A 20,853-nucleotide genomic window follows, 5' to 3' on the forward strand; every position below is an offset into this window, starting at 1 on the left:
ACTCAGCCACCATATTTTCAATCTTTGTTTTCTGATAATACAGGTATCGATATGGTGCAATTGCCACGGGTTGAGTGCCCTCATTGAGGACTATTTGATGGTCATGGGCTCGGGGTGAGGGTAATCCTTGAGGTTCAGCAAATAGCTCTTTAAAATCTTCTAACAGTTTTGAAACTGGTTTAGCCACATTTCCATCCCCACGTTCTTTTTTCCCAACACACATAATCTGTAAGAGAATGCCCTTCTCTTTTGCCATAAAGGCCTTACAAACTCTTTCCCCATCCTCAATAACTAAAGGGTTTAATTTCAACCCTTTCAACTCAATTGCCTTCCCTTCCAACACAAAACTCAGAAGTAACTTCGCAAAGTCCCATATGATAGGACCCAAGGTTTCTAACCACTGGACTCCTAATACAATATCACAACCTGCGAGGTCTAATAAGTTAAGGGGGGTTGTGGTGAGTTACCTTGTACCTTCAGTTGTACTGTTCTACAAAGCCCTTCGCTGCTTAGGCCTTGTCCATTAGCTACCCGCACCTTCAAATTAATAGAGTAATCTACTGGTAGCTGTAACTTGGAGACCAGGGTCGAGTCTATAAAGTTGTGCGAGCTGCCTGAGTCTACTAGAATCACCACTTGTTCCCTACAGATATTTCCTATCAACCTCATAGTCCTTACAGTAGGAGTACCAGCTATGGTTGCCAAGGAAATTTCTAGCTCTTCCTTTCCGCTGGAGGGAGTGGCTGGAGCTTCCAGCAAAGGTTTTTCTTCAATATCCACCACTGGTTGTGTTTCTTCTTCAACACAAGATTCCTCATTCACATCTAAGAGATAAATGTGAGGAGTTTTACACTTGTGTAAAGGGTTCCACTTCTTATCGCAATTGAAGCATAATCCCTTGCGGCGCTTCTCATTAATTTGTTAGGAAGAAATTGGTTTAGCGCCCCTAAAAGGTTTCCTTCATTTGTTGGAATAGTCACTAGAATAGGACCCTGCAGAATAATTTCCCCCTCCCATGGGGGTGGATTTGTCCCCCATAGCTTTAGCAACTTTCTGTATACTCGGGAGGTATTCCTCCTGCATTTTTGCCAAACTATACGCTGCATTTAAATTCATTGGGTTCAACATTCGGACTGGGATGTGGACCTCATCCTTCAAGCCGTTGAGGAAACAACTCAGTTTATGGATGTCTGAGAGTCCTTGTAAGCGGTTAGCTAATGCTTCAAACTGTGCCATGTAACTAGCCACTGAGTTAGTCTGCTTTAGGCTTGTCAATGCTTCCATGGGATCGTCATATGTCGTTGGACCAAAACGAAGTAGTAAAGACCAGGAAAGTGTATCCCAATCTATGCATAAACCCGCATCTGCTGCATTTTGAAACCACACAAGCGCCTCTCCTTCCATGTGATAAAAGGCCATCAACAAACGTTGGGGTATTGGCATTTGGTGGAATTCAAAGTAATGATTGACCTTACAAAGCCATGTAGCAAGGTCATCACCTTGAAAATGTGAAAAATCAAGTTTGACCCCCCTGAAATTTACCCTTCTAGGATTTGGATTTTCATGGTCTTGAGGAATTTCTTGGTTAGGGGAAGGTAGAGGGGGTGGGTGATTGTTCATTTAGGCAAAAAGAGTGCATAACATGTCTTTGATTTCTTTCACATCTACTTTCACCGTGGCTACATCAATTTTTAATATATTGACATCTGAATTTAATTCCAAGATTTGTTGTTGGTGTTGTTCAACTTGTTGCTGGAGGTGTTCATGCTATTGGTGCTTGGATCTGGTGTTGTCTGCCATGGATATAGGTGCTGTTTGGTTGATTTCTGGGTTGGGAATGGTGCTGTTTGGTGGCTTACTGGGTTGTAATTGGTGGTGTCTGGCTAACAAAAATGAAAATGAAAGGATATGGTATGGATGAATAGACACTAATATTATCGATAGGAAATGGCTTTGTGATGGCTGGTAATTTACTGGATTATAAACTTTGGTGTTTTCGTAAGAATGTGTGTATGTGAAAGAACTGGATAGGATCGGTGACTTGCGATACCAATTGCTAGGATTCTCTTACTTTTTTCATATTGTATATAAAATTATTGAATAGAAATAATAAGATGATGACAGATTTGTTGATGAGAATACCTCAAAGATTCGTACAGCTTGGGGTATTCGAGGTCTCCAATTCCCGCATAGACATTATCTAGCTAATAGATAAAAAATGCTCCAGAATGAATGGACAAACCCATCTTAGCGTGATACTTAACTGTTTTTCTATTGAAATTACGTAAAAGCTCCTTCTAAGTAAAATGTATACTGAGACCCAAAATACTAAACTGTGCCGTTTCAGGCTTTTATTAAAACCGTGCCGTTTCATTCTTAACAAAGTCCTCTTAAGCTGTCGCTTTACCCTGCCCTTCCTTCTACGAGATCACTTGTCTTCGGTTCCATTTCATCTTCAAGCTTCAGCGTTCTCTCTCTTCAGCCACTTAAAAGTTCTGAACTTTGCTTCCGTCGATCCACTGCTAGAAGACCTCCTAACACCACCTTCGTATTTTCATTCAAAACTTGAAGCAAGGATTCCTGTTTTTTCAGAAAGAAGAGACCCGCCTTCGGATTTGGTCCGAGTCCGAGACCGATTCCACTCGTCCGTCGTCAACTCTGTCTCTAGGGTCTTCTATCCCTAGATCAGGTAATGCCCATCCTTTTCACATTCTGATGTTGCGACTTTTGTTTCTAATTTTGGGGGTAGACTGGGGAGGAGGGGTTGGGGTTCTTGAAAGTGGAATACTTTGTTTGAATTGTTTGGTAATCGGCGCCTGACGTTCCTGGGGGTAAAAAGCTTTTTGGTCATTCTTCATCACATTCAAGTTTCAGAATGAGGATACCCACCCTTTCCTTCTTCTTCTCTTCGTATTTTCACTTTTCAGCCCTAAATCTGTGAGCCACTCTCTCCTGCTTTCCACTCCCTCTAGCCATATACGGTGACCCGGTTCCTGCATTATCCTCCACAACTCCAATCCAACTTGCTCGTTGCTCTTTCACCTGCACCACACCCACCCAGCGGCCCAGCCAGCGCCAACGGTCGGCAAATTTCGTCCTTCTGTGTGTGTGTGTTCTCTTTAGTGTTGACGCCTAACGGTGGATATTATCGCTCTTTCTCAGCCACCCCTAGCCACAGTCTGCCTATCTATGGTTTGCCACCCTCTTCGGCTCCACCACATCCTCTGTTACTAATAAATTCAGGCCCGAGGCGAAATAGTGAAATATCCACTGGATTTTTTGAAATTAAAGTGGTTAATGAACGTTATGGCTTGATTTTGGTATCAACGCTTTTTTTTTCCTTTTTTTTTCCCTTTTATGAAATGTATTATACATTGTATGTGATTGCTCTTTTCCAAATCTGTGGCTTTGCCTTCCTCTTAGTTACAACTTTGAGAAAATTTTAAATGTGTTTAATGCAATATATTTCAGCAAATAGTCAAGCTATGATTAATAAATGATGATTACCAGGGTTGTTGAATATATATCAACAAATATCTAGCTCTGTTTGTTTCGTGTTATGCAAGGTTTATAATAATTTACCTAATTTTCAGTCTGGAAGTTGGGGTAGGTTATCAAGATTATTGTTTATACAAAGCTAGATAAATTATTGACAGTTGTGTCTATAGATGAAATTTCAGTTTAGTGCAAATTTTAAATGTGTTTGAGAAAATTTCAGTTTAGTGCAACTTTGAGAAAATTTTAAATGTGTTTAATGCAATATATTTCAGCAAATAGTCAAGCTATGATTAATAAATGATGATTACCAGGGTTGTTGAATATATATCAACAAATATCTAGCTCTGTTTGTTTCGTGTTATGCAAGGTTTATAATAATTTCTAAATTTCAGTTTAGTGCAACTTTGAGAAAATTTTAAATGTGTTTAATGCAATATATTTCAGCAAATAGTCAAGCTATGATTAATAAATGATGATTACCAGGGTTGTTGAATATATATCAACAAATATCTAGCTCTGTTTGTTTCGTGTTATGCAAGGTTTATAATAATTTACCTAATTTTCAGTCTGGAAGTTGGGGTAGGTTATCAAGATTATTGTTTATACAAAGCTAGATAAATTATTGACAGTTGTGTCTATAGATGAAATTTCAGTTTAGAATTAATAAACCACCACAGAAGAAAACATTAAGAATAGGCAAAGAGCTTGAAGAAGAATAAGAATTGGTCTATCGTGTACTTGTACTTGTTGAAACATATATAATATAGGTAAATTGGAAAGTTTGAGTTCTTATTGAATAATATTTAAGAACATGGGTGGTTGAATTTGCTCAATGCAACATATTTTAATAAATCTTGAAGCTATGATTAAGGATGAACTTTATATATATGACTCGTTATTTTTTTGTTTCATCGATTATGAACTTAGATATATTGGTAATTCTGAAATGGTACACCGGTACACACCGTTACTAAAATGTTCCATAAAATGAAATTCAAAACTTGGATTATACCTTTTTTGTTTTGATACTATGAAGAGAAAAGAATGATTAAGATGCTTTGTATTATTTATTTATTTATTTTTGTGTGGTTTAAAAATTGAAATATTTGACTTTCTTTAACTTGTGTGGTATGGACTCTATTTAATTAAGTGGAGGTTTTCAAGAACCTCAAAGGGTTGGCTCAAGTGGTGAAGGCCTTGGTCTTGGGATATCACTCCCCTCAAGGTCCAATGTTCAACATTTCATGGATGCAAACAATCCTTTGGGGCCACACCCCCTAGTGAAAAGCTAGCGATTTAATCAATTCTGTGTAAGGAAACATCCGAGGGTGCAGTGCACGGGACCAGAGTTTACTCTATAGGGGTGGGTCCAGAGGGCTCCGCCTTGGAGAGGTTCCTTGACATAAAAATAAAAAAATAAAAAAAATGGAGGTTTTCATTCTGTCAGATTTTGACTGGTTGATGGTCTAATCATCACCTTGTAGCGTATAGACTTCTACCATCTACTTTCAGCTTAAAAATTTATTTTTCTGTTGAGGTTTGCTTATTTTCTACATAGTTTCTTTGTTCTATTACCCTGGTTGAGTTGTACTCACTCAATTACAAAACTTTGGTTTTGCCTGCAGAACTTCTATTTCTTGGTGCTACTTTTATTGGTTTTTTAATCCGTATATTAACTTATGATTTTAGGAAAAGCTCTTGATCTTACTTTCGTTGACATGAAGTGACAATGGGTGTCTATATGTGCCAATCTCAATGAATGTTGAAAAAACTCATGGCATACTTGTGCTGATACTTCTTTTCCTCTCTAGTGCTCTATCTTTTATAGAAAATGTCACGAGCTGAAGAACTATGGGAGCGGTTAGTACGTGCATCGTTAAGTAGGGAAAGGTTAGGCACTTATGCATATGTGCATCCTGGTATTGGCATTGCTGGAAATGTACCATCTTCGCTTGCAAAAAATAGGGATCTTGATGAAATTTTGAGGGCTGCGGATGAAATTCAAGATGAAGATCCCAATATTTCTAGAATCTGTATGTCATTTTCATTTTTTGTTTTCTTGAAGATCATTGTTTATGCGAATTTCTGCGGTCTCATTGTGTTTTCAATGGCTTGTTTTGCATACTTGTGGTTCCCATTACCCAGTTGTGTTGTTAGATGGTGAATGATTAAGACACTACATTATATTCTTAATTTTTTTGGGGCATATGCATTTGCAAAATTCACGATGTAATTTTGAAACTTATTTGCTGGATTAATATTTTAATGAGGGGAAATGGAATTATAATTTTTCTAGTTTGGAGAGGAAAAATTGAACCTTACGAGCTTACATACAGTTAGTTGGGATTTTAGACTCCTAGTAGAGGTATAATTATGCCCAAGTATTCAGGCCTCAAGTAATCGAAAGTCACTCGATCCTGCTGTGCCGTTGTACCCAGTGTACCCACTCGATCTTGTTGAGTCGTCGTCAGATCATCAAAAGTCTGAACGTGCAGCCCCCGCACATTGTAGAGATGACAAGAGAGAGAAACGAGATCTGCCAGGAGTCGTCAAACCTATGGCCACCACAGACAAAATCGAAGGGCTCCAGCAACCCCTTGGAGGACACCATGGCGACTGCCCTCCCTCCGGTGACCGTGATCCTTATAGAAAGCCTTCCTTTAGGCTTCATCAACGCAGATCTGGTGTGCAATGCAGATCTGGTCCGTCACAGGCAAGGTCGAGCTTCGGCGACACACTCCGGTGACAAGGCAAATCTTCTTCATCAGTCATATTCCTCTCGATTTCCTCAGAGATGCACAAATTGCCTGTATAAAAAGCAGATGGAGATCCTGTGATTTGGGATAAGAGGATGACGATGTACGATGTACGATGTGGATGTCTCATATGGATGGTGAGAGGTGGTTGAAAGTAGATTAAAAAATTTTCGTTTTTACGAAAGTGGGAGGTAATAGCTTTTGCATCTCTGAATGTAGTAAAAGGTAGCTAAGTTCATGTGTCTATGTGGGACGACAACTTTATGGGTGGCTAAGGGGATAGAGGATTGCTTAGAACTCATCTGTCATCAGGGATTCTTCATGGAGGCAAGGATGGGTAATGGAGTTATCATCATTCAACATCATATTAACGCAAGGGGCAATTTTTTGCAACTCTTAGATTTTCGGAATGGAAGGAAGAAAGGTTTGCTTGTGATCCTGGAAGGTGCAAATGATATCGGATGGAAAGGTTTTCTACACTCCATTCAAAGCATCATTGGGTCCAAAGCTGCTATTCTGAAGCATGCAAGCAAAGGGGAGTTTGTTGATGGAAAGACAGTGGGAATGCCTCTCTTGGTCAAAGGTGTATTGTATGCCTCAGTGTTGAGGTCATCGATGGGTAGTCCGGCAGACAGCTCCATAGTGGAAGAAAAGGGTAAGGCACTTGGAGGAGACAAAGGTTGTCTGGTGACATTGGCAGAAGTGGAAGGTAAGCACCATGTGTTGCAGGGTGGAATGACTGGCCTATGTCAAGTGTTTGAGGGTGGGAGAAGTGAAGGGGATCTTGTGGGTTGTAAGACCTTAATTGACGGGAGTTATGGAATATGTGAGAGATCTTATGATTAAAGTGGATAAGGGACTGGACCTGGTCATGGGTTGAAAACGGACGAGGGGGGCGAGGGTAGATCCTATGGGTTTGAAGGCCTCAAGTGCGTCGGCATAGGGCATTTTGATACTGTCTCAGATAGGGGCGGGCACAACATCAAAGCCGGTATCACTCAAGACATTGGCAACTTGTCGTCTAATTGCCCTCAATCACCAGTTGCAAATGGATTTGGTACCTTTTTCCAAGGTTCACTTTCAGTTGAAGATGGGAGTCTTTCCAGGGTTTTGAGTACTTTGGAAGAAGCAGACGAACCTCATTTAGAAGATGAAAATGGGGTAACAGAAGGTAGTGCTTCCCATACCTGTTCTATGCCTCCTGAGCGAGTAGTAGGGTCTAACAAAGTGGCACAGAAATGATCGTCGGGGGGTGGGGCACCTACAAGCAATGTCCTTATCAATGTAATGATAACACCTATGCCGAAGTTGAAGGAATCTTTAATGGTGACAACATTGGACATCAACAATATAGCTATTGAGGAGGTTTGGGATTTGAATGCAGGATACAACGGGAGGAAATTATGGATTTGTTGTTGGTGCCTTTTGAGGAGGAATGTCTAGGGTCGAGAGTGCAATTCGGAACTGTGTTTGGGGATGATAATGTTGTTCCCCTAGTTTCTCTCCATCTGATAAACAATATATAGCGTGTTCTCCATCTGATTGGGTTCTACATAAGGTTAATGAGATTAAGCATATTGTGGGGCTTTCATATGGAGGATTTGAAGACCAGTTTAAAGTACTACTCATTGCGATTGAGGCAGGCCACTCGCTTGAAACCAAATCAAGTTTTAAGAAAAGCAAGGAGTTAAAATGTCTTTTGGGCAATCAACTATGACGTGAAGGGAGGTAGTGTAACGTCCTGTTCCCGTAGGATAGAGATGTTACTAACATACATAATATAATGCCTGGTAAAGAGATTCTTATATTGAAATACCTCATTTATTGAAAACATTAATTAAACTGAGCGTAACTGTTTTTGAAAACCTAAAATTGAAAACGTAAAAATAAAAACATAAACTAACCCTACGTGTGACTTTTATCCAAAAGTCATAAAAGAAACTAAGTCCTTGCACTAGATCTACTCCTAGTCCTCCAGCTTTACGTCCTTACAATCATCATCTGTGACAATTAAACATAGAGGAGAATAAAGAATAAACAACAAACAAAAATGAGTCGAATACTCAGTAAATAGTACATCATATCGTAAAACATAACAAGACCTAATTTTTTATAGACTATTCTAACAAACATATATCATTCACAGATTCCCATAGCATGTCTATTCATCATCAAGATAAGCAAAAACAAACATAATCATGGCGAACATAGAAACGTGAATGCATAAATTACTTGCTTATCTTGTCTTTCATTTTATTATATGGTGAACCGCACTTGAGTCCGTGTCGCCCCATAACTTGTAATAACATGGAGTGAAACACGCTTGAGTCCGTATTTCACTTAACATAAGGTGAATCACGCTTGAGTTCGTAGCATTGCATAACATAACTTGTGGTGAACAAGCTTGGGTCCGTGTCACCCTTAACATATGATGAATACGCTTATGTCCGTGCCATCCTTAACATAACTTGTGATGAACACGCTTAGGTTCGCGTCATCCTTAACATAACTTGAAGTGAAACACGCTTAGGTCCGTGTTTCACGTAACATATGGTGAAACACGCTTAGGTTTGTGGCACCGTCTTAACATAGCTTGTAGTGAACACACTTAGGTCCATGTCACCCTTAAACATTTTATCTTTCTTAATGCATGAGAATTTATTTAATATCATGAATTTTTCTAGCATGGTATATACTTGTAGATGGCATAGCATAACATGGCATATCCTCGTACATGGCATAGCATAACAGAGCATATTCTTGTACATGGCATAATATGATCTAAACACAAACATTCCATGGCATACATGATTTAAGTTCTATATGAACTTTACATAACATACTTGATCTAAATACTTCATGATATTACATAGCATATATGATTTAATCACTACATGAACATGGCATACATAATCTGGCTATTTTATTACATGGCATACTTGACTTAAATTACTACATAAACATTTCATGGCTTCCATGTGATTTTAGAATCATTCACTCCATCAAATATCATAATTCATCATAGACCGTGAAAGGAATCTAACCTTGACTTAGCTTGTAGCTTAGTGTAGTCAAACATCATATTTTCATATATCATTACAAAATTTACAGTACAAATACAATTATATGATCATAATAATTACCTCTTAGCGCTACTTCCAAAATCTTACGTCGTAGCTCGTGACCTATACGAGGCACTATTCGTCACTAAGGTGTCGTAACATTCTAAATACTTAAAATAATACCAAATGGATAACTTAATAAATATTCAATTATACAAAGATTTCATAAAATAATAATATTTAAAACTCATATCATATTACTTAATATTCTGTGTAAACTTATATCTTAATAATTTTGTAAAAATCTAGTTAAAGGTCAATTGAAATATTAACCAAAATAATAGGCTAAAAATATACTTTAAAACAAAGGAAGGCCCAAGGCCCAATTGAAGAAAATTGTTCACTTAAACACTAAAAAACAGTTTCTGTAAAGGAAAAAGAAATATAACCAGCCCACTTTAAACATCAAGCCCATATGAATCCAACCCACTTAACCATTATGATAATTTCTGAAATATACTAGAATCAAGCCCAATTTAAAACAAACCCAGCCCAAGTTTAAAATTAACTCCAGTCATAAGGCAAAGCCCACGTAAATAAAAACACCTTTAAGGCCCATTACGTCATATACCCTTAAAGACTGGAAGTATAATTGGCTTTTTGGAAAGTCAACAGCAAAGTTTTATGGGCACAAATGGAATTTCACCATCAATGAGATCTAGAGACTTGTTACTGCAGTTAAAATATGAGATTTGAAAGTCAAGTTGGTGATACACGACAAAACTCAAGTGGTATTTTTTGGAATTAACTGAAAACAACATGGATATTTTGGGAAAAAGTAGAAATAAACCATAAAAGGAGACCCCATGTTTCAGTTTGACCGACTCGAAAAATAAGCCCAACGCCCACTTCCTTAAACGCATAATTTATTTCTAGAACTCCAAAGGCTGGAAAAACAGATGAGACTAAAAGACAGCAAGTGATATCGGTGAGAGTAAAGCAGATGAAAAAGCAAGGGTGCGAGGCAAGAGAGAGAGATCCTGCCAGGAACTTACTGAAAATGGTGCAGAGTGCCTGATCGGCAGTTTCTGGGCAGTCAGGAAAGTGCTGTGACGTCCTCTGTGGTGGTTGGCGGTGGCTGGAAAAAAATGAGGGTGCTGCGCAAGTAAGTTTCTCTATGTGTCAACTGGATTTTCTTGTGTTTAAAACTGAAGGTCCTGTGGGATTTTTATAGATGAGGGGGAGGGAGATGCCGTGAGTCTTGAGGATAAATTGGATAAAGTTTGGAGTTAGGAGTTTGTTTCGATTCAGGGGTCGTATTCAAACTAAAAAGAAAACTAACGGGATAAAATTTTGGGATAGGGGATGAAACTCAATCAACAACAAATATCATCTTAAAATCTATTTCAAAACATATCTCAAATTTATATTAATAATAATAATAATAATAAAAATTACACTTTTGGGATTGGGGTGTTACAGGTAGCTTAAGTCGAGGGGGTAGCTCAAGTCGGGGGAAGACTAAAGTGAGGGCTTTATGAAGACGTCCTCATAGAGGGAGTTTCAGGTGGAGTATTAGTCTTAAGAAAAAACAATGGGTTGGGGATGGGGAGGTGTGTTCTATTCCAATTTGGGCTTAGTGTATTTCGTATAGATTTTTAATTTTCATGGGCTTTTTGGGTCATTAGGAGCTCTCTAGTATGGGCTGGATGTTTTCTTGCATATGTCCAATGTACTTGGTTATTCCTATTAATATATATATATATAATATTTTTACTTGTAAAAAAAAAAAAATGAATCTTGATGGGATTTTAGTTGCTTGAAAAATTGGTAATTATTGTTGGATTTTGTAGCAGTAAGTTTTTAAGGGAGCTATAGGGATGTTAGGTCTAGTGTTAATGGTGGGAGGAAATACTAGGGATTAAAGTTTTTGTTCCTAGCTGATGATGGATGGATATATTTTTTAGTATGAAAAACAAAGTCTGGTTGCTTGATTAAGAGGTGGCTTTTACCAAAAATTAAGGAGGGAGGATTAGAAGAAGGTTATATATCAGCCGCATTTGGGAAGTATTACCAATATAGGCATATAATGGTCCAGGGAAGTGCTAGCCACGTATGTCCTTAACTATCTTTTTCAATTTGAAACTTCCTTAGAATCACTTATAGTCCTAGTTTCACCTGTAAGCAGCCAATATGGATCTTAGCACTCATGACTACCTTTATGGCTAGTCATCTCCCATATTAGAACTGGTTAAGCTAGAGGAAATCATTCCAAAACTTCCTTATATTCTTCCAAAGATGAGCTCCATACAGATTATTCACTTTGTTATGACACCATCCTCTCCATGATGTACTCTATTTCGCATTTGCTACTACCCATCACAAGCTCTCTCTCTCTCTCTCTCTCTCTCTCTCTCTCTCTCTCTCATTTGCATTTCACCATAACTATTTCCCCAATAAGGCATACTTCAAAAAGAGCAACCTTTGAACCTCGACCGTCGTAGAAATGGACAATAAACTCTAGACTACTGACCAAGATGATACTTTGATTTCTCTGTCAAGACACCCCATAAAAAAAATCCTCTGTAACTTTTCCAAGTGATTGACAACACGGATCTTGGCAAAAATGATCATTACCAATACTAGAAAACCATCCTACAACATAACCCGCAATAGTCTCACCCTCCATTGAGAACTTCTAAGAATCCCTTCTATTTCTACTATCCTCCTTCAAGGAAAATAAATCTAGATATGGGATGTGGGCATGTTTTTTTGATTGGCACTGGGTGTTAGACAATAAAGTCCCGATTAATCCTGGGGGTGCACAGGTCTTCAGTGAGGAGTTTCCCGCAAGTGCATCTCGGGTAATTTAAGGGGAAGCTCTTCCAGCCTGATGACCCCTAGAAATTGTTTGCACCTAAGAGGATTTAAACCTTAGACTTGAAGGGAGCCTACCACCAAGACCAATGCCTTTACCACTTGATCCCTAAGGGGTTAAAGTGGTAAAGGCCTTTAACAAGGATGGGCATTTTGACCCTGTCCTTTAACAATGGAGGTAAATTATTAGAAGAATTGAGTGCTAAATTTTCATATGACCTATCCAAACGTGAAGTTAGGCTTTCCCCCATGTCTTGGCAATGCACTTTGCCATTACAACATAAAGAATTAACCAAATTACTGACTCCACCTTTGCAAATAATATAGAAGCAGCTACATCAGCATTTTTTGTATTGGGTGGAGGACTTTGAATTGCTGGATATTGGTTGGAATAAAATCTTCCAAAGCTTGATAAACATGAACAGGGTTTCCCTATTATGTCAGACTTGCTGGACTCACTTAGATTGGCTGCTATCTTGTGGAAACGGAGAAGTCTTAGCTTTGGCAGTGTGAAGTGTAGGCATTGCACCTGGGTTTGATAATGTGGCTTTTTTAAAGATCCACTTGACTTTATTTTGCATTGAAGAAAGAGTTGGTTCAGGTTGTGCTTGAAAAGTCCAGATCCATTAACCCTTCCCCTTATTGAATTTGTTTGCTTGGCCAACTGCACACAGACCTCTATTATGAGGCCGAGCCATTTTCATAACTATTCGAATTATAGACTCATCCCCAAAACACTTGGCTTTTTAATTCCCCTAGGAGAATTGGGCTGAGATTTAATACCTTGTTTGATGGTCTCATCTTCTAACCTGATAAAACTTGTATTTACACTTATTTTTACAACATGAGCACACCCTCTCGAATTTTGAAGAGCTAGCTCCTCAATTCATTGAACTACTGTTCATTTTCTTCTCTCCATTAACATTTAAGACACCAAACTCTCCAAACCAAATTCATTTTTTACTTCTAGCAAAATTCTTGGATGTAGTAGATACTGTGATTCCTACTTATTAAAAAAACTCTAATTTTCTTTGAAATTCTTACATGAGTCCCCTGTTATGAGCCTTATATTCTGGCCAAACGTACAACTTTTTACTACTTAGTTTTACAATAATCCGAAGTCAACATCAGAGACATTTCTCTTACCAAGCGACCCCCCCCCCCCCCCCCCTAAAAAAAAAAAACACAAAAAAATCTACACTTCTGAAATTGTGAGAATCTTAGCTTTGGCTTTGCCACTGATAATTTTTTTTTTTTTTTGAAAATTTGCCGTTGATAATTGATTGGAAGTAAATAGCCACCTTTAGAAGCTCTATAACAAAACCCTGCCATCCCACCCCTATAAAACCTTTTGGAACGAAAATATACATCGAACCTTGCCTTCCATACTCTGGCAAGTCCAAATAATGAGCATATGAATTGGAACACTGTGGCAATATTTGCTCTGTTTCTAACCCTCGACTTTCGCACAAACTCCTGGTGCTTTTTGCTTGACCAAAGCTTCCATTGTTGATCCCATCCATGCTAAACTAATTTGGCTCAGACACACCGATCTTTAAATGCTCCTACTTCTTTCACTAATATGTACCACTGTATCCCTTCTTCCTTCTTCTACCAATAGTTCAGAGTATTTTGATTCTGTAACAAAAAAGATGAAAACCCCATATCAAAATCTGATATTTAGCAATACAAAAGAATTCCATGAGGTTCTTCTGAAGAGGTGATGGTGTGGATAAATTTACTGCTAAAATTAAATTAAATTGGAATAAAATAAACCAAGCTCTCCTAATAAGCTTTTTTATTTTTATTTTTAAGATCAATAAACTTTATTAAAAAAAAAAACTTGTAACTAGGCGTTATCTTTCGTATACTTCTTATGTACTTTGGCAACACCTATTTACTTGACTCGGCGGAATTTTATTTTACCTTCTAAAAAAAACCAGAGGAGACATGGAAACCATCTTCCATACAACTACAATCATGGAATGCAATATAGACCTCTCTTGCTAGCAAGAAGATCAACCACCCTCCTAGGCATAACCCATGCTAGCCCTACTTTACTGAAGACCCCATAGGTACCTAGCCACCTCATAGGGAGGACGCAAATGGTCTACTGTTTCTCCACTTCTCCTACACATGCAACACCAGTCAATTAATATGATCCGCCAAACCCCTAGGGGTTGGCTTAAGTGGTAATGGCCTTGGTCTTGGTGGTATGCTCCTTCTAGGTCTAAGGTTCAAATCATTTTTCCTAGAGGTCATTGGACTGGGGAAATTCCCATTGAATGACCTGACGTGCACTTGTGGGAAACTCCTTGCCGAGGGTCTATGCACACCTAGCATTAGTCGGGACTTTGTTCTCGGACACCTGGTGTCAATAAAAAAAAAAAAAATATGATCAGCCATTTCCTTAGATTGTTCATGGTCAGAATCTTCCCTAAGGAAGCTGTCCACGTGAAGAAAGCGGCCTTGTGAAAAAAACCACCCTGACTTCATCTGCAATCAAGTATCAAAGTCCATCTTCAAACTTCTTTATTTGGCCCTTTATTATGTATATGAAACTCTTTTTTTGATTAGTGTTCTGCATATGAAACTAATTCTTAAATGTTCATGGAAACCTCTAGATTTGTTGGAAATTGCCAACTTTTTGCTATTTATCTACAGTATGTGAGCATGCTTATTCACTGGCTCAAAACCTGGATCCTAATAGTGAAGGAAGAGGTGTTTTACAATTCAAAACTGGACTGATGTCAGTCATCAAGGTATGTGTTCAGGCTGAAATGCTAAATTTTGTTTTCAACACTAAACAATTATAGTTCGTGCATTATAGACAAGACAATGACTATTTTGTGGGTGTACTTACATGCGTGTGCTGTGTGCATGTTTAAGTGGTACAAGCTCTCTATTGCTCTTTTGGACATTAGGGATTAGCGTATTGAATATCTTGTTTATATTCAAATCTATATTTTTACTTGGTTCTTAAATTTGAGACTTTCACTTTTACCACCAATTCAGTTAATCTTGGGCTTTATTTTGTTTTAATGTCACATGTAATATGTTGTCATTTTGAGCAATTTTCAGCAAAAACTAGCAAAGGAGGTTGGTCCAATAGATAGAAGTCAAGACGTTGCACGGTTGCAAGAGTTCTACAAACTGTACAGAGAGAAGAATAATGTGGACAAGCTACGAGAAGAAGAAATGAAGTTGAGGGAGTCTAGTGCTTTTAGTGGAAACCTGAGCGAGTATGTATCTGAACTAGGAAATAACATTTTAATAATTTTGAATTTAGCTCTGCTCTTGAACCATTCACCTCTTGCTTGATATGGTTCTGCCTGCCTTCTTTTATTATAGGCTCCCCCCCCCCCCCCCCCCCCCCCCCCTAAAAAAAAAAAAAATAGAAATAGAAATTAAAAACCAAACTTTTCATTTGCTTGTTGCTCGAGGGTGCCCAGATTTTGATATCTTATGTTCTTTTTCTTTTGGAATCGATTTCATGAGTTCTCTTAATATTCCCTGGAAGCAAGGTCTTTTTTAATGCTTCTCTGGAGTATGTTCATGTTTCACATAATTTATAGGGCATTATTTTGAAGTTTAAGTGCTAGAATTTTTTTTTTTAATTTTTTAATGTTGGGGAACCTCTCCAATAAGTGCTAGAATTTTCCTTGTCTATATTTATAAACAAATGGAATTTTCCTTGCCTGCAATATAATATGAAATTTGTGGCGCTAAATATCGGATGAATTACTAGTTCATCGTTTGTAAAGTTTGATCCTTGCAGAAGGAAAGCATTGATCTTATCAAAGTAAATTTTAGAGGTAGGTTGAGGTTTAAATTGGACCTGATTTTAGGTTTTACCAAGTTGTAAACATGCAGAAGATAACTTAGGTAACATGTTTAGGTCAAAGTCAAAATTCAAGAAGGGAATGTCGATTAAGTCCTCGAAGAATCTATAGCCCTGCCATATACTTTTGGGGTCTTTCTTATCCTACTTGGACAAGGACTCCTAATGAGAAAGAACAAAACTATGTACTAGAAGCTCAATATCTTGGAGAGCAATGCCATCATGTTGTTGTGGAGCATATAATGGGAGGGGTCTTGGGCATAGCCCATCCTTTGTTCACAAAAACAGTGTGCTCTGTTGTTTGGAGAGCAATGCCTTCAATGTTCTTGTTGAGCATATGGTGGGAAATGAACAATAGGTGCTTTACAAGGAAGGAATGTCCATTCTTTGTTTGGATCTTTGGGTTTTATCATTTATTTAATTGATGCTATGACTGCAAGGATTTTGAATTAGTTACCTTTTCTTCTTCTTCTTCTTCTTCTTCTTCTTCTTCTTCTTCTTCTTTTTTTTTTGATTGGCACCGGGTGTCTAGGAACAACGTCCTGACTAATCACTAGGGTGCACAGGCTCCGTCAAGGAGTTTCTCGTAAGTACACCTCGGGTAATTCAAGGAGAAAATCCCCCAGTCTGATGGCCCCTAGGGGTTGGCCCAAGTGGTAAAGGCTTTGGGATTGGGGGTATGCTCCCCCAAGGTCTAAGGTTCAAATCCCCTTAGGTGCAAATAATCTTTTCTTTTCTTTTGAGGTGCTCATGAACATTGAATGAAATCATATGGCATTAACTAGAAAAAATTTGATGAAAAAATGAAATTATATGAGACATTAACTAGAAGTGTTAAATATTAGAAAGTAGAAAATCATGGGCAAGTCCATTAAAATCAATGACCCCTGCCCGTAAGAACCAAGGTTTTAAAGAAGAAAACTTTAAGCTCATCCATTGTTCTCTCGAGATCCTCGAAGCTCCTATCATTTCTCTCTTGCCAAATGCACCAACACATACATACTGGGGCCATCTTTCATATTGCTGCCACTTGTGGATTGCCTTGGAATCCTCTCCAACTTGCTAGAGAATCCACCAGTGTATGAGGCATGACCCATGATAATCCTATTCCTGCAAAAAAATGATCCCACAAGGTCCTAGCCACCTCACAATATAGAAGCGGGCGATCTACATATTCCCCATCCTTTTTACATATGCAACACTAGTCCAACACCATTACACAACTTTTTCTTAGATTGTCTATAGTAAGAATCTTGTCTAGGGGAGCTGTCCAAACAAAGAAAGCTGCTTTCGGAGGAGCTTTTGGCTTCTATATTCCTCCATGGAAAAGTGGTCATGCTCTAGTTAGTTTGAACTTGGTAAAACGATCTAACTATGAATCTACATTTCTTGGAGGGGCTCCAACTAATCTTATCTACAGTGCCCGCAGTCACCCTGATGGAATATAGTGAGGCAAAAAACTCGGAGATAACTCCTACTCCCAATCTTGTGCTGCCTTGATTAAATCTACATTCCATTGAGGGAAACTAAGACAGAAGACCAAGAGATCAGCTATTGAAGCATCATTCACCCGTACAAACTAAAAAATGTTAGGAAATGTTTCTTTAAGGCTTTGTTCACCACACCATTGTCGTATCAAAATTTGACTCGAGAATCATCACCTACCTCACTACGTGCTTGGCTTAGGAAAGTCTCCCATCCTTTCTAATGTGTTTTCACAAACCCACCCCATATGGTCTGCAGATCTCATTCGAGCACCATCCTTCTCAAGACTCCCCAAACTTTGAAACTATATCCAACTTCCATTGGGCCCCCCTTTCATGTTGGTACCACCACAAATATTTACCCAAAAGAGCTTGATTGAACTTCATCAAATTATGGATTCCCAATCCACCCTCAGACATGGGTGTGCAAACAATTGACTAGTTCAATAGATGGAATTTGAACTCATCCCCAATCCCACTTCACAAGAAATCCCATTGTAGCTTCTCAATACGATTGGCTACTTTTGTAGGGAGCGGGAACAAGGACAGTAAATAGGTTGGTAGATTAGAAAGGGAACTTTTGATTATGGTAAGCCTACCCCCTTTAGACAAGTATAACCCCTTTCAAGAAGCAAATCTACTTTCCACATTTTCAATCACGCCATTCCAAATCCCTTTTTATTTGAAGGAAGCACCCAACGGTGCCAAAATACTTCATAGGTAAATAAGATACCTTACATCCTAGGAGGTGAACTAGATTCATTGCATTTGGGACAACCTCCGTAGGCAACAATTTAGACTTTGAAAGATTCACTCTCAAACTGGAGACAACTTTGAAGCAAAGGAGAGCTCTCAAAGATTGAATGTACCCATGATTTTTTCCAACAAAAATGAGAGTATCATCGGCCAAAAGAAAATGAGAAATATCAATAGATCCATAATCAACATTCCCCATCAAGAAGCCGTAGAGAAAGCCACCTTCCATGAGGCCCGGAATCATCTTACTAAGAGCTTCCATCGATAATGAAAAGAAATTGAGAGAGCGGATCCCCGTCTCAAACCACGGGAGAAGTCAACCTATTGGCTTCTTGCAAGTAGAATGGTGCTTGAATGAGATCTGCAGAAATGAGATCTCAAACCACGGGAGAAGCCCCAAAACCACTTCTTGCAAGTAGATAAATCATGAGGTTCTGGTTGACATGATCATAAGCTTTCTCTATGTCTAGTTTGCAAAGTAATCTAGGTTGTTTAGATTTGAGTTGTTTGTCCAAGGCTTCATTTGCAATTAATGCTGAATCAAGAATTTGTTTACTTTGACAAATGCATTTTGTGGCTTCAAAATCAATTTCTCCATCACCGTACTCAAATCTATTCGCTAGAACTTTGTAAAGGATCTTGTACACCCCATTCACAAGGCTAATAGGGCGGTAGTCTTTAATATCCACAGACCCCAGTTTTTTAGGAATAAGGGCTAAAAAGGTAGCATTGAGACTTTTTTCAAACCCCTCTTTAGCATAAAGCTCTTGAAACACCCTCATGAGATCATCCTTGATCACTTACCAACAAACTTGGAAGTAACCCGTGGTAAAACCGCCACTACGGATCACTTTGCATACTTCATCTTCTTCGAACAGCCTTTTAAGCCACCTTGAACCTTGTTGGTCTAATGATTTGAAGGTTAAACCATCCACTCTCGGTCTCCATGCGTGCTATTCTGAGAGAAGGCGCTCATAGCACTGTACAATGTGATTCTTGATAACTTACTAGTCTGAAGAAACTGCACAATCTACTATCAGTGCCTCAATTGCATTATTCCTCCGATTCGAATTAGCCACCTAATGAAAGCACTTTGTGCATTTGTCTCCCTCAAGCCATATTTCCCTTGATTTTTGTCTCTGAGAGATTTCTTCCATCAATGTTACTCTTTGAAGTTTCGTGATTACTGACTCTCGCGGATTATCTCAGCTTTAGAGAGAATATTTACCGCCTCTCCCTCCAGGGCCTGTAACTCCTCCAAAAGAGAGCACCTCTGGGGGGCCACATTTCCAAAAACTTCTTCATTCCATCACTCCAAATATTCCTTCAATGCTTTTAGGTTTCTTGCCATTATGAAACTTGGGGAGCCTTGGAGGCAGTACGACGACCACCGTTGTGTAGTCATGTCCACAAAACCGCCAATTTTAAGCTACATTTTCTCAAGTTTAAAATACCTTTTGTCCCCTTGGATGCCTCCATTGTCTAGGATGATAGGGAAATGATCTAAGCATAATTTGGGTAGTCTTTTTTGAATTACATCTGGAAAATGTAACTCCTAATAAGGAGTTATCAAAAACCTATCAATCCTCGACCAAGATGGGTGCTCTCGACTGCTCGACCATGTGAATGTGCCGCTAGTTAAAGGAATATCCATAAGTTCATGTTCAAAAATGAAGTCAGAAAAATCCTGCAGAGCGGGTTTAATATGAGACGCACCTAATCTTTCACTCAGGCAGCGAGTGGCATTAAAGTCCCCCCTATATTGCTTGGTATCTCCCACTAACTATGAATCCTCACCAACTCTTCCCACAATATCTTTCTTTCCAAATCAAGATTAGGGCCATATACTCCTGCAAATGCCCACAAGAATCTGTCTTCTATATTCTTAAACGAGCAAGCCACAATAAACTCTCCTACACATTCATCCGTTCTCTCGACCACCCTTTTGTCATAAATAACTAAAACACCCCTGGATGCCCCTTTAGATGGCAAGTATGACCAGCCAACTTCTTGACATATCCATAGACTTCAAACAAATATATATATATATTTTTTTTTTTATTGGTACATAAGAATTTTATTAAAGAAAGGTGAAGCTAGAATTCACACTAATTCTCTAGTGATAAATTCCAGCTTGGTCTCATGTAATCAAATTATATCACCCTTCCATTGATGAAGTTTCTTTCTAATTTTGAGTCGCTTGTTACTCTCATTGAGCCCCTATACATTCCATGATATAATTTTTGGTTTCATAAAGAGACCATCTTTTCCCTTCCCCTAAGACACTTGGTTAGAGCTCCTCTCTCCTACATCATCATTCATTGCTCATGTAGGCCTCTTGACTTCTCTTGGTCTTTTTTTGGCTGAATTATGAGATGGGACGGAGCTGGAATGTGAATGTCCGGCCTCTATAGCTGTGAGAAATGCCATGTAATTCATCTTCGAAACCCTCGCACATGATCCCTATGCAATGCTCCATAGCTTTTTGAATAACCCAATCTGACACGTTGGGATGAAACGAGTTTAGAGGAATGGGTTGTTCCCCATCAATTGTTGTCCTGCCCATCCCCACATACTCT

The 20,853-nt window shown here is 38.6% G+C and overlaps 1 protein-coding gene across 5 annotated transcripts in view; it reads left to right on the plus strand.

Annotated features, from left to right (window-relative positions):
• Positions 1–2,397: 2,397 nt before the first annotated feature.
• The window catches only part of LOC122291996 (callose synthase 9-like), a 29,386-nt gene continuing 10,930 nt past the window's right edge, over positions 2,398–20,853 (plus strand). For all 5 annotated transcript variants that reach the window (XR_006236833.1, XR_006236832.1, XR_006236834.1 and 2 more), the window contains exons 1-4: positions 2,398–2,689; positions 5,310–5,531; positions 14,858–14,955; positions 15,275–15,435. Coding sequence is in view for 1 of the 5 variants with exons in the window: in XM_043100124.1 (XP_042956058.1) it covers positions 5,330–5,531; positions 14,858–14,955; positions 15,275–15,435 (461 nt within the window). In the remaining 4 variants the exon portion in view is untranslated. The remainder of the gene's footprint in view (positions 2,690–5,309; positions 5,532–14,857; positions 14,956–15,274; positions 15,436–20,853) is intronic.

Source organism: Carya illinoinensis, chromosome 13 (genome assembly GCF_018687715.1).
Source record: "Carya illinoinensis cultivar Pawnee chromosome 13, C.illinoinensisPawnee_v1, whole genome shotgun sequence".
Classification (NCBI taxonomy): Eukaryota; Viridiplantae; Streptophyta; class Magnoliopsida; order Fagales; family Juglandaceae; genus Carya; species Carya illinoinensis.